The sequence below is a fragment of the Citrus sinensis genome, chromosome 3 (genome assembly GCF_022201045.2).
Source record: "Citrus sinensis cultivar Valencia sweet orange chromosome 3, DVS_A1.0, whole genome shotgun sequence".
Lineage (NCBI taxonomy): Eukaryota > Viridiplantae > Streptophyta > Magnoliopsida > Sapindales > Rutaceae > Citrus > Citrus sinensis.
Window position 1 is genome coordinate 19,971,146 of NC_068558.1, and position 14,484 is coordinate 19,985,629.

At 36.0% G+C, this 14,484-nt stretch overlaps 1 protein-coding gene and 1 pseudogene across 1 annotated transcript; both read right to left on the minus strand.

The window, feature by feature from the left end:
* Positions 1 to 1,732: 1,732 nt before the first annotated feature.
* Positions 1,733 to 4,464, minus strand: LOC102627077 (IAA-amino acid hydrolase ILR1-like 5; annotated as a pseudogene).
* Positions 4,251 to 7,221, minus strand: LOC102627365 (IAA-amino acid hydrolase ILR1-like 3). Its single transcript, XM_006478021.4, has 5 exons — positions 6,818 to 7,221; positions 6,607 to 6,732; positions 5,565 to 5,879; positions 5,247 to 5,375; positions 4,251 to 4,897 (listed from the first exon to the last, which is right to left on the minus strand). The coding sequence occupies exons 1-5, from the start codon at positions 7,139 to 7,141 to the stop codon at positions 4,517 to 4,519; spliced, it is 1,275 nt and encodes a 424-aa protein (XP_006478084.2). The 5' UTR covers positions 7,142 to 7,221; the 3' UTR covers positions 4,251 to 4,516.
* Positions 7,222 to 14,484: the final 7,263 nt, after the last annotated feature.

Here is a 14,484-nt window from a genome sequence, read left to right on the forward strand (position 1 = left end):
CTGGTCTAAAGCTCGCTACATGGGTTATAAATATATTGTTTGCTTATTTATTAAAAACCCGAGTAATTAAGTTTGTATGGGTGTTTCAACACCTAGTGCCCTAAGGTCAACTAGTCTGGGAGTCACTGACCTAAAGCTCGCTACATGGGTTAAAAATGTAATTTTCAAAAAAAAGCTTGAATAATCTACTGCCTGAAGATAGAATTTCTAATGAGTTTTAGAACGAAAATGTTGTTTTCTTTTAATAAAACCCCATAAGTATTGTGTTAATCACTTGAGCACAAAAGAAGGTTTATGATATTCTGGATAATGAGTGGACAACCAAGAGTTTTAAAAAAAATTGAGAGAGTTTATTTATTTGGTAGTTTAGAGGATAGATGAACAACTATTAACTTGTATGTGAATTTTGTAAATCTTAATTTAATATAACGCTTTAATTGATAGGGGATAGCAATAAGCTAGTTGGGGGGTGTGATTAGTGTTAAAAATTGCATGTTTATTAAGGGATAAAAATGTTATTTTGTTTTATTAATGTAATTTATATTTGTAATTGTGTAACGTATTGTGAATTTCTAATTATTTTTCTAAATATTTGATTTTATGTATTTTTTGTGTGGTTATTAGGTAAAAATAATAATTTCATGCAATTTGAGGCTCCAAACAAATGTATGGATGTCAAATTTGGATTCCCGAAGTCCGAAAAATTATGTCATTATCGAGGAGGATCCAAGACTTTTGTTGTAAATTTTTACGTTTTTACCACGGTAAATGTGGTAATTGTAAAATTATAAGTTTTTATCATGTTAGGTATGTTAATTGTTAGTGGAATGTGTTGGATATGCTTGAGTGGATAAGTTAGGTTTATGTTTTATTAGTGGGATTATTAGTGGGACAAATGTAAGGTTAAGATGTAATTAGATTTTTTTTTTTTGGTTTAAACCACCCGATTTCCGGCGACCGCATTGGGCCCCGACTAATTCAGATTCGGGGTGTAGTCACAGTTAAGGCTCTTTACCCCTCCCAAATGGTGTGTTTAGTGGGGATCGAACCCGAGAGCTCTTCCCACTTACCCAGCCTGCGTTGCCAACTGAGCCACAACCATTTGGTGATGTAATTAGATTTTTTTATTTGTATGGTGAGGATTTACCATGTTTTAGTATAAATAGAGGGGGGGTGAACACACCTCTCCACACCTTCTCTTCTCTTCTTTCCCCCCAAATTCTTCTTCTCATCTCTCTTTGTAATTTATTTTCAATCAATAAAATTAGTTTTATTTCAATTTTCAAATTCCATTTTTAATTATGTGTTTTTCAATTTTAGTAATTTCCTTTATTAAAAAATTTTTTAGCTAGATATTAATAGTTAGGGGAAGGTCAAACTTTTAGGAAATAAATATGATTTAATCAAATTCTATTTTTAATTTTATAAATTAAGTTATTTTCTATTTAATTTTATACATATTTTATATTATGAAATTTTGATTTATTGTAGACAAACAAGGGAGTTTGGCACAATAAATTCTTTTTATCTTAATATAAGGTATGGTAAAATGGTATTTTGACTTGTTGTAGACAAATTAAATTTTGCCACAATGAATACTTAAATCATCATAAAATTAAAGGGAAAATAATAATAATTTATATAATTAATCTTTTGGGCAATAAATCTAAAACAAATGGCAAAAAAAATTTATTAAGTTTTATTTACAACTAAAAGTGAATCCACAACCCTAATTAATTCAATTTCATAGTTTTATTTAAATTAAGTTGTTTATATTTAAGTTTTATTTTCAAATTTTAGATAAAATAAAATAAACAAATTAAATCTTTTCTCTGTGGATCAACCTCGGACTCACCAAGATATATTATAACTAGACACTCTTATACTTGAGAGTAAATCAAACACTTTTAAGTCGTGTAAGAACCCTTCTCATTTCTAATACCAATTTGAATCATGGCTCCAGGAATCAATTCTTGATAGAAGGCGAAGTCATCTCCTGACAAAAGCTTCTCGGCCACCTTCACATTCTCAGGACCAAGCAAAGATTTGCCAACCCTCTCTACAAGCAGATACAAGCTATCATTATCTAGAGCAGCAGGAATTAGTGGGAATTCTTCTACTTGGAAATCCACATAAGCATTGCATCTGTGTACAGCTGCCTGTTGTTTTACGACCTACAAACACCAATTGTGTAAATCAGTGACAATGAAGCTCAATGCAGCAAACATGACAGAAATGGAAAATTATGCCAACAATAAAGTACTAAGCAACTTATACATACTTGATAAACTCTCAGAAACATACAACTTTTCATCTTCAGATACTAAGGAATGCAGTATATGCCATTATTACTTGTGTGCTTTTATTCTACAGAACAACTACATTAGGGGTGTTGAGAGGTATTATTCCTACCTAATATATAATGGAGGTTAGAAGCGACATCCAGTATGATGCCTCTTGAAAAATGAAAAGCAAAGTAATGAAATATTACGTTGTGCAGCCTCTTTTGGAGCCGATACATGCCTTCAGTTGTAAGACTCCGCAAAGTACCTCCAAATTCAGCACGTGGCGAAATTACGTCCGCCGCACTCCCACCGTTGACATAAGTGACAGATAGGAGTCATAGGACCTTATCCAGAAACAAAGTATCAGAATTAAGTAACATCGGATGATTTGAGCAATTCAATCTTGAATAATTAAATAGCTAAGCAATGCAGAAATGACAAATATACAAGCCGAATTTGATGAAACTTCCTCTGCGAACTACTAATCATTGAATTTGGTGCTTCAGTGAAGTTCTGAGATAAAGGGAGTTTGAATCTAAGTTCTTGGAAGCTTGTCGTGAAACCTATTCATCACATAACTGCTATGCATCTCTAGCAAGATGGAGCCACAAGATCAGGAATAGATAGAAAACAGAGCATACTTGACTAGGGAGAGGATCAGAGTTGTTGCAATGCTAATATTGTAGTTGAAGTAGCTAGTATTGGTCCACTGTGGAATGGGGTTGGGCAGCGTGCCCAACTTTTCCCTCAATTTTTGCCTGGAAGAAGCATACAGCTGCTAAAAAGGGCCCCCGAAGGGTTGCTATGCTTCCTGTGGGTAAGCCATTATGGAAGTGAATTCAAATATTGCTTCAGTGTCCCCAAGAACATCTTCTTTTATTATGTATGAAACATCAGCACCTTCCTCCTCAGCAGGTTAGAAAATAAGTTTCACGGTTCCCTTCCAACACAAAAATGACAGAAACTTAAGCACATTACTGAACTAGAGATTAGTTTGGATTTAAAATACTAAATCAGTATGATTAAATAGAATGGAACTAAACTATACATTATTAACGCTCTTCCTCGAATCCCAAACACAAATGACTAGGCAATCATGTTGAATTATTATTTAAGAACAAAACTGTCTTATGAAAATAAATTTCATGACAGCTTGATCAGAAACAATAGTATATAAAAGATTTCTAGCTGCTGCAAATAGGGGGGAAAAAAACTTCAGCTGATCCTTACGTCGATGAAGCAACTTGGCTTCGCCAAGAAGCATGGTGGTGGGGGCATCATGTCCACATGCATGCATTTTGCCATCAATTTTGCTCTTATGCTCCCAGTTCACGAGCTCCTATACATTCAACATCATCCATAGGTCATCCATAGGCAACAGCATACACAACTATTAAATATACTCAAATTAATTCTTAAAAGAGACCAATGAAAGAGGTGACAAAATACTTACTTGTAAAGGAAGGGCATCCATGTCAGCTCGAAGAGCTATAAAGGGATGCGAACCAGAACCAATTTTTGCCACAATACCAGTTTTGACAAGCGGGCATGAATAAGTGATGCCAAGTTTGTCGAGTTCACTGCGAATGAGAGCATTTGTGTTGTGCACTTCGAATCGAAGTTCTGGGTTTTCATGAATTTGTCTCCTTATAGAGATCAACCAATTTTTATCTCGTTCAGTTTCTATTAAAATTTGATCTGCAAAAGCTTCATCCAAACTGTACGGACGTCTGTGCAATGATATGCAAGTGAAAGAAGCAAAATAAACAGCAAAGGGGCGATTAAAGGAAAACCCATTTTCCATTTTTTAGTAGTTGAAAATGAAGCAAGGATTGGATTTCTGCTAATGCTGCTAAAGGAAAAAATTTGTGCCTGTTGACTCGCCAAGAAGTAGTTGAGATTATCTTTTGTGGATGAGCGGATCAACTGTAAAATGAAAGAAACGAGAAAGGGAGATGCTTAAAAAACTACTAAAAAATCCTTGCACTTGTTTTGATAATAAAGGAGAAAGTGGTTATCAGAACAAAAGCACTACTTACAATTCTAGTCCTCCCCCAAGTTTAAAATACAAGATGTCTTGATGCTCATGTTATGAGTCTTGTCCATCTCCAACACTTGTGAACTTTGTTTTTGCGGGCAAGTTAAAAATCTACGCCTCCATGCATTTACAATATTACAAAGTTAAAAATGATTTGAGAACGGGGATTAAAATTTGCCATTTCTTACAAATTTTACTGTACATTGAAATGTTGGTGCTCATTCAGATATGTTTCTGCAAGATTAGTGTACAATGCCGCTCCAATTGGCAGGACATCCTCATCAAGAAAGAAGTATGGGGAGTGCGGAGGGTGAATTGAACCCTTTTCCTCATTTCTAATTCCAATGCTAAGCATGACTCCAGGGATCAGTTGCTGATAAAAGGCAAAGTCCTCCCCAGCCATAACCTTCTTGGCCTCACCTACATTCTTGGGACCAAGCAAAGATTTGCCAACCCTCTCGACAAGCAGATGCAAGCTATCATCGTTCACAGTAGCAGGATATGGTGGGTGCTCTTCCTCTTTCAGGTCAATAAATGCATTACAACTGTGTACAGCTGCCTGCTGCTTCACAACCTATCAAACTACTTACAGTTATTAAGGACTGCCAAAATAACTTCCTCTTTCAGTTCAATATTATTCATGAAATATGACTATTCAAAGAGTTCAATTTAAGATGATGAACTTCTATGAAATGAAAATGACAGCGGAGAAAATGAAGCACCAAGAATTTTCAAAAGTACTACCTGAACTGAAGACTTAACTGATAATTGAATTGTGAACTCCTAATAATTTTACTTCAGAAAATAGCATGACACCACAACCAGCAAAATTACTAGCATGTTTCTATTCAACATGAAGAACAAAGTGAGCACTGTGATTCCTTTTTTGAAACCAAGATGAGAAATTAAGTAATGTTGTATACCTCCTTCAGCCTTTTTTGGAGTTGATACAAGCCCTCAGTTGTAAGACTCCTCAAAGTGCCTCCAAATTCAACAAACGGTGGAATTATATTAAATGCAGTTCCCCCTCTAACATAAGTAACAGACAACACCTTCAGCCAAAGACAAACTAGTATTAAGTCACAAAATGATATATTCACTTCAAGTCTTTCTATGCATTCATTCATGCAGTTAAAATTCCAGTAAAAATTATTAAGAGTGAAATGGAGAATTCTTCATGCTTTCAATGGCAAAAGTTCGCAGGTTTCAGAATAAATTGATAAAAGGAGACTGAGACATACTAGACTTTGGAGGGGATCTGCTTCTCTTGAAATAAGTTGCTGCAATGCCAATATCACAGATGAAGCAGTAAGTATAGGATCGATTGTTGAATGGGGCATTGCAGCATGTCCGCCTCTTCCCTCTACTTTAACATTAAAAACAGATGTAGCAGCCAAGTGTGGCCCAGAAATTGATGCTATACTTCCTGTAGGTATTCCTACGTCAATATGCATTCCAAATATTGCTTCAGAGTCACCAAGAGCGCCTTCTTTTATCATGTGAAAGGCACCTGCACCTCCCTCCTCAGCAGGTTGGAAAAGAATTCTCACAGTTCCCTTTCAACGCAAATCAAGTAAAATTGTGCAAATTAGATCAGATTGAAAATAAAGTTCCAAATCAATATGACTGAAAACATTAGGGGGAGGATGAACCCAGACGCAAAATAGCTTGAAAGGGATGGGGAAGCACATCATCAAACATATGCATAATAGATGCAATTTATTCATGGGTACAGGAAGATGAATGGATTAACTTAAATATACCACTTAAACCCCACAACTCAAATGCAAAATCATCATCAAAGTAAAAAGTAAATATAAATAAACTTAAGATGACCTTCCTTAAATGTTATCAATAACAGATAATTAATCAAATTTAGCTACATTTGGGACAAAAATAGATTTGCCCCATTAATAAATTCTGTTCTACTGTTTTAATAAATGGTTTTTGCCCAGTCTTTCCTTGTTGTTTCCATTATAAACAAAGCTAGGGGGATTCCAGAATTACCAAGCAGTCTTTGAAACTATTACTCATCGTTGATTCCTTTAAGTACCACAGAGTTAGTGATAACAGCTGAAGGAATCATCTAGCACCCAATAAATTCAAAGATGTGTCCATCCATGGTACTTAGCACTATCCCATTCTTCGAATAAAATGGAACAAAATCATCTTAGTACTCATCAGCAACAGTCATATTAATTAACTATATGAGAACAAAATTCTTGGGAAAAAAACTCCATAATTAGAAAATATCAGCACCAGTCAAATAAGCACTCAACTAACCTTAAGTTTATCTTTACGTTGATGAATCAACTTGGCAGCACCAAGAAGCATGGTGGTGTGGACGTCATGTCCACATGCGTGCATTTTGCCATCAATTTTGCTCTTATGCTCCCATTCCACGAGCTCCTAAACATCAGCAACAACATAGTTGCTTTCCATATATTCATTCATTGATATTAATTTAGTAAATTAGAGATAGTAGCAAACTTACTTGCAAAGGGAGAGCATCCATGTCAGCTCTCAACACGACGACAGGGCGAGAACCAGAGCCAATCTGTGCTACAATGCCTGTTTTGGCGACTGGGTATGCATAAGGGATTCCAAGTTTATCAAGTTCTCTGCGAATGAGGGCACTTGTGTTGTGTTCTTCGAATTGCAGTTCCGGGTTTTCATGGATTTGTCTTCTTACAGAGACTAGCCAATCTTTATCTTGTTGAGCTGATATCATAACTTGATTTGTAAGTATTTCATCAACTGCTGTGGTCGTAGTGAGATAAGTGATCGGTAGTAGAAGAAGCAAAAAGGCAATCGCCATCTCAATAACAATCCGTTGGCTCAGGATCCCGTAATTATTTATGGGTCGTATATGGATAGGCGGGTTTTATATGAATCTTACCTATTGTAGGTATCATATTTGGGATACGAAAATGCTATTTACCTTAGTCAAACCCCAAAACCAATAAACGGTGCTGTTTCAATCTTTTTTTTTCTTTTTTTTTTGCTTTTATTCTCCCTAAAACGACATCATTTTAACTTGATTAAGTCAGCAACAACAGCCCCAAAATGCTCGTTGCCCCAAATTGCTCTCTCTCCTCTTCGTCTTACTCTCACCACAGCCTTCTATTTCTATGTAAAACCACTGCTTTCTTCCCCTTCATTTCACAACTGGTATCATTATCATTGATAAATGATACTTGCATGAAAACCTAGTTAGTAGTTTAATGAGATGTTAGCATTACATGTGTATTTTATCTGAGTTTTTCTCACTCTATGCAAAAAGAGCTTGGGCTACGAGAACCATCTGAAATGCCCAAGCAGATCATAGGTGAAACTAATGGACAAGTAAATTCTGGAAGCATAGTACAACAACTATAATCAAAATGTAGTATCACTATTCTTAGAAGCAAGAACAATCTGTTAGGTATTTGCTGACTAAGTCTTAACAAATTATCCCTTTAGTTTCTGAGTTTGTTAGTTCGTGTTGAATAAACCTTGGTTTGCAGGGTGAAGATTTGTTTTTAAATTGTTCTTCCTTAATCTTAGCACTTTGGATCATTCCTATTTGTAATGGTTGTATAAAAGGCTCAGTTCAGTGTTCAATAAACAAGCTTTTACAGCTACCAAGTTTTGTTGCTCTTTGCATTTGAGTTCTAACTTAAGCTCACAGTGGTATTAGAGCTTCACAAAGGGGCTGGATTGTAAAAGAGTGTGAGTAAAACACTGTGAGAAGAGTGAAAGAGAGATGGCTGCCGAAGCTAGCAACTTTACACAACCAAGCATTCCCAAGTTTGATGGAGATTACGATCACTGGAGCATGCTGATGGAAAACCTTTTGAGATCGAAAGAATATTAGAGCATCGTCGAAACAGGTTACAGTGAGCCTGCTAAAGGAGAGACATTGACGGCTACACAAAGGAAAAACTTGGAGGATTTAAAGCTAAAAGACCTAAAGTTAAAAAATTATCTCTTCTCAGCAATTGACAAGCCAATGCTGAAGACCATCACTCAGAAGAGCACATCCAAGCAGTTGTAGGATTCAATGAAGAGAAAATATCAAGGAAACATCAAAGTACAACGTGCTCAACTTCAAACTCTTCGCAGAGAATTTGAGATTCTGGAGATGAAGATAGGTGAGTCTGTCACTAATTATTTTTCAAGGGTGATGCTGGTAGCCAATGACATGAGGAATATTGGAGAAGATATGTCGGGTGCGTACCCTCACTGAAAAATTCAACTACATTGTATGTTCCATTGAGGAGTCAAAAGATATTGATCAGCTCTCTATGGATGAGCTGCAGAGCTCACTGCTTGTTCATGAGCAGAAGTTTCAAAAAAATGGTGGCGATGAGCAAGCTTTGAAGGTCACAAGTGGTGAGAGGCTTGGCGCAAGTGAGGAAGACAAGTTTGGAGGAAGAGGCAGAGGTCGTGGAAATCCCAGAGGAAGAAGAAGAGGTCGAGGAAGACAACCTGTTGACAAAACCACCGTTAAATGTTTTAATTGTCACAAGTTAGGACATTTTAGGTATGAATGTCCCAACCGGGACAAAAATATCAACTACGCTGAGTTGGATGAAGACGAAGAAATGCTACTCATGTCCTATGTTGAGATGCATAATTCCAAAATAGAGGAGGTGTGGTTTTTAGACTCCGGCTGCAGCAATCATATGAGTGGAGATAAGAGGTGGTTTATTGAGCTCGATGAGTCATTCAGGCAAATGGTAAAAATCGGCAACAACTCAAAAATGGCTATCATGGGAAAGGGAAACATCAGGATACAAATTCTTGGAACAACTTAGGTGATCACAGAGGTATTTTACATTCCCGAGCTAAAGAGTAATTTGATTAGTATTGGACAGTTTTAAGAAAAAGATTTGGCCATTGTGATTCAATATGGTGTATGCAAGATTTATCATCCAATGAGAGGGTTAATTATGCAAACAAACATGTCAGCAAATAGGATGTTTATGTTGTGTGCTTCTGCACCTACTTATGCTCCGGGACAAGCTTGTTTTCAAATGGCAACCGAGGACACAACAACTAATCTGTGGCATCGGAGGTTTGGACACTTGAACATGAAAGGCCTGAGAACTTTGGCATACAAAAAGCTGGTGAAGGGTTTGCCGATTCTCAAAACCTTCTGCCAAATTATGCACTGATTGTGTTGTTGGCAAGTAGCACTGTGACCCTTTTCCAAGAAAAGTTTGTGGAGAGCTTATCAATCATTGCAGCTTGTGCACTCTAACATTTGTGGTCCTATCACTCCTAAATCAAATAGCCACAAGAGGTATATACTCACGTTTACAGATGATTATAGTCATAAGATGTGGACTTATTTCTTGCATGCTAAGTTAGAGGCATTTGCTATGTTTAAAATTTTCAAAAGCATGGTAGAAAAAGAGAAAGCGAATTATATTTCTAGCTTACGTACTGACCGAGGTGAGGAGTTCACCTCATCGAAATTTAACAAATATTGTTGTTTAAATGGGATTGTCAGACAACTCAATGCAGCCTTCTCCCTACAATAAAATGGGGTTGCAGAAAGAAAGAACCGAACCCTATTGAACATGGTGAGGTGCATGTTGACTGATAAAGGAGTTCCTAAGGAATTCTGGCCAGAAGCTGTAAATTGGGCAGTGCATATTCTCAACTGATGTCCTACCTCAGCAGTGAAAGACAAAACACCTGAAGAAGCATGGAGTGGACTCAAGCCTTCAGTGGAGTATTTCAAAGTGTTTAGTTCTATCGGACATGTTCACATACCAGACATCAAGAGGAAGAAACTTGACAATAAGAGCTTCAAGTGTGTGTTTTTAGGGGTGAGTGAAGAATCGAAAGCCTTTCAAATGTATAATCCTGAATCTTAGAAGATTGTCATAAGTCGAGATGTGATGTTTGAAGAAGAAGAAAATTGGAGATAGGAGAAAACAATTGAAGCAACTCGAAGTGATACTCTTGAATGGGGAGATGAAAAAGAAAGTGAGGAATCTGTGAATGAAAGTGTCATTGGAAAAGAAGGACAGCTTGAGCAAAGTGAAGTTAGTGGCTCGGGTTCTTTTACATCAACATATGTAAATAATCCCCGTTCAAGGGAGGATCAGAAGAAAACCAGTATGGATAGTGGACTATGTAAGCCGTGAGGGTTTTTCTGAAGAAGAAGAAATGCAGCAGCTAGCTATGCTCACATCATCAGGTGATCCAGTAAGTTTCGAAGAGGTTGTTAAAAGTTCTACTTGGAAAGATGCCATGGACCTAGAAATTCAAGCCATCGAAAGAAATGGTACCTGGGAGTTGACAGAATTTCCAAAGGGAGCCAAGAAAATATGTGTAAAGTGGGTTTTCAAAACTAAACTGAATGAGAAGGGAGAAGTGGACAAATGCAAGGCTCGGCTCGTAGCAAAACGATATACACAACAAGGTGGCATTGATTATACTGAGGTATTTGCCCCTGTTGCTCGTTGGGATACTATTAGATTAATTCTTGCACTAGCTACTAGCAGAGATTATAAGGTGTTTCAGCTTGATGTTAAGAGTACTTTCCTGCACGGTGAGATCACTGAAGAAGTTTTGATCGAGCAGCCACAAGGTTATGAGGTGAAGGGTGTTGAGAACAAAGTCTATCGGTTGAAAAAGGCATTGTATGGGCTCAAACAAGCCCCACGAGCATGGTTCAGTAAAATTGAGTCTTATTTTATCAAAGAAGAGTTCGAAAGGTGTTCAAATGAGCACACTTTATTCAAAAAGAATGGTGGAGATGGAAGAATCATTATAGTCAGCTTGTATGTTGATGATTTCATTTTTACTGGGAATGATGGGAAGATGTTTGAGGAGTTCAAGAGGTCAATGAAGCAAGAGTTTGAAATGTCTGATCTTGGAAGAATGAAATATTTCCTCGGAGTTGAGGTGGTGCAGGGTTTAGTTGGAATTTTCATAAGCCAAAGATGTTAATTAGGTACTTGAAAGGTTCGGAATGGAGCATTGTAATCCTGTGAAAAATCCTATTGTGTCTGGCTGTAGACTTGTGAAAGATGAATGAGGTATGAAGGTTGATTCCACCACTTACAAGCAAATGGTGGGCAGTCTCATGTATTTGACTGCCACCAGACCTGATCTTAATAAGTCATTTCATGGAGGCACCGATTGAGTTGCATCAACAGGCTGTGAAGAGAATTTTTCAGTACTTGAAAGGAACAATAGAGATGGGAATATTATAGAAGAAAGGTGGTGAGGAAAATTTGATTGCTTTCTCTGACGGTGATTATGTCGGGGATAGTGAGGATCAAAAAAGCACTTCAAGTTATGTCTTTAAATTGAGTTCTAGAGCTATGGCGTAGAGTTCCAAGAAACAGCCAGTTGTGACACTCTCTACAACAAAGGCAGAGTTTATAATTGCTGCTTCGTGTGCCTGTCAAAGTATTTGGATGTAGAGGGTTCTAGGGAAACTTGGACTCAATCAAAGTAAATGTACCATTTTCTATGATAATAGTTCTGCTTTTAAGCTTTCGAAGAATCCTATAATGCATGGTAGGAGTTAGCATATCGATATTCGATTCCATTTTTTTCGAGAGTTAACCAGAGATGGTGTAGTTGATTTGGTGCATTGTGGCTCTAAAGACCAATTAGCTGATATTATGACAAAACCATTGAAGTTGGATTTGTTCTTGAAGATGAGAGGACAGCTTGGAGTATGCATCGTTCAAGAGATAAACTGACTGTAAATTTTGCAGTTCAGTTTAAGGGAGGATTTGTTAAGTATTTGCTGACTAAGTCTAAACAGATTATCCCTTTAGTTTCTGAGTTTGTTAGTTCGTGTTGAATAAATCCTGGTTTGCAGGGTGAAGATTTTTTTTTTGAATTGTTCTTCCTTAATCTTAGCACTTTGGATCATTCTTGTTTGTAATGGCTGTATAAAAGTCTCGGTTCAATATTCAATAAACAAGCTTTTACAGCTACCAAAATTTTTTGCTCTCCGCATTTGAGTTCTAGCTTAAGCTAACACAGTCACAAAAGTCAAAGCGGAACCTGTAAATTTTGTGAAGTTCTTCAGCAGATTTTTTATTTAACTTTGTCTGATTTTTCTTTATGGTTTTTGAGTTTGTCGGAGATGTTTCAGAAACCCAGAAGGATGTAGAAATTTTTAAATCATTTGAGCTTCTTTCTTATTAAAGAATTCTTTTCCAGTTTTCCTGCATTATGAAGTATGAACTGATCCAATTGAGCAATTTGGGGCTGTCATTGCTGCCTTAACCAAGCTAAAATGACTTCGTTTTAGGGAGAATGGAAGGGAAAAAAAAGGATTGAAAAGGCGTCGTTTATTGGCTTCGGGGTTTGACCCAGGGTAAATAGCAGAACTCTTTGGGATAAGACTCTCTTGATCCGATCATATATGAGTAAATACATTGTTAATAAATAAAAAATTAATTTTTATCAATACACTGTCATTAAAAAAAATATAACAGAAGATATTTAAAAATTCAGTAGAGAGAAGATTCTATTCCAATAAATATCATCATCCTTTTACACATTAAGGTTGAGGGGGTGTGTTGTACAATCTTTTGAGGGGGTGTGTTGTACAATCTTTTATAAACGGGGGCTTATTTTGCAAAATTGGGGAAGGGTACATTACACTTAGCAATAGTAAAAATCTCTGTGGCAACGTAATGATTTTTTTTCAATTTCTAATTCGAGAAAGAGATGAGATGAGGTGGATCCCCTCCCCATTTTTTCATTTATCCCTTTTAATTTTTTATTTTTATTTTAAATTTCTAGAATAAATTTTAAATTATAAAATATTAAATATTGGTGTAAATAACAAATATTAAATATTTATACAAATAATATAAAGACTTTAATATAACTTAACTGCAGCCCAAAGCCCACCACCCGACAATCAACAAATCAAACTCTTAGTCACTCTTTCACAGTCTCACTCATCCTTTGCAAATTATTTGTGCTGTAGCCAGCACCCAACTCGTCCTCGTATCATCATAACTCAATAGCATGTTGCGTCTCTAGTGGTCGAGCAACCTAGTTTGTCGCTTCATCAACCAGCAGCACGACAAATACTCATCATAACTCAGTAGCATGTCGCATCACTGGCGACCGAGCAACCAAGATAGTCGCATTGTCAGCCAACAGCCCAGCTCACAGTGTTAGTCACATCATAGTCGGTGGCCAAGAGATATGATTGCTCATAGACAACACACACATCAATATTGTAGAAAAATCATATTATTCGAATTTTGTTTTGAAAGACATTATTTGATGTTACGTATACCAAAAGTTTGATGGAGTAGAATGAAATAAGTTTCATTCATTCATTTTATTATTGATATAAAAGTTTTTTTTTTTTGGTTATAAGATTATGAAGATTGATGAAGATAATTATTCTAATGATTTCTTTTTTTAGTGTGACTTTTATAATGAGTTAATGTTAATGTAAGATATATTGTCAAATTTTTCTTTTATTTAAATTTTTTTATTTTAATCTAATTAAATCAAATTTGAAAACTAAAAACGTATTAATTATTTGGGAATTGGAAACCTTCGGGGATCCCCTATTATTACTTGAAGATTCCCATATCCTCCCCTCAAGCAATTTTGATAGGGACGGGGACATATGTAGAATATTGGGGATGGGATGTCAGTCCCCTCCGTTCCCCTCCCTGTTGCCACCCCTAATTACACCTTAGGGTTCCTACAGCAGAGATTAAGGGTATGTCTGGGATTTCATGCAAATCTATTTTAATATAGAATTTAAAATAATTATGTTTGTACATAATTTGGTAACATATTAAATAACTTCATATTATCATATAATAGTATTATTAAATAATTAACCATAAAATTGCATAGGTACATTGAAAATTTGAAATGAGTAAAATGGACAAATTATGCTTTTGGCTATAGTTGTAAAATTAAATATTTATTTTGAGGCAAACTATTTCACAAACTTAAAATTGGTTCACTTTTAACTTTCTATGTATATTCCCTGTTCCCTAAGTATCAATAACAATAAATGTTAATTAATAAATAATACTAATGCATTGAATCCATTAAAACTACACAATTAAGCATGTTTGGATGAAAGGAGTATTGGGTAACCTCTTAGAAAATACTTATGTTGCACTCTTTTTTAAAAATAAATAAATAAAATTTCAA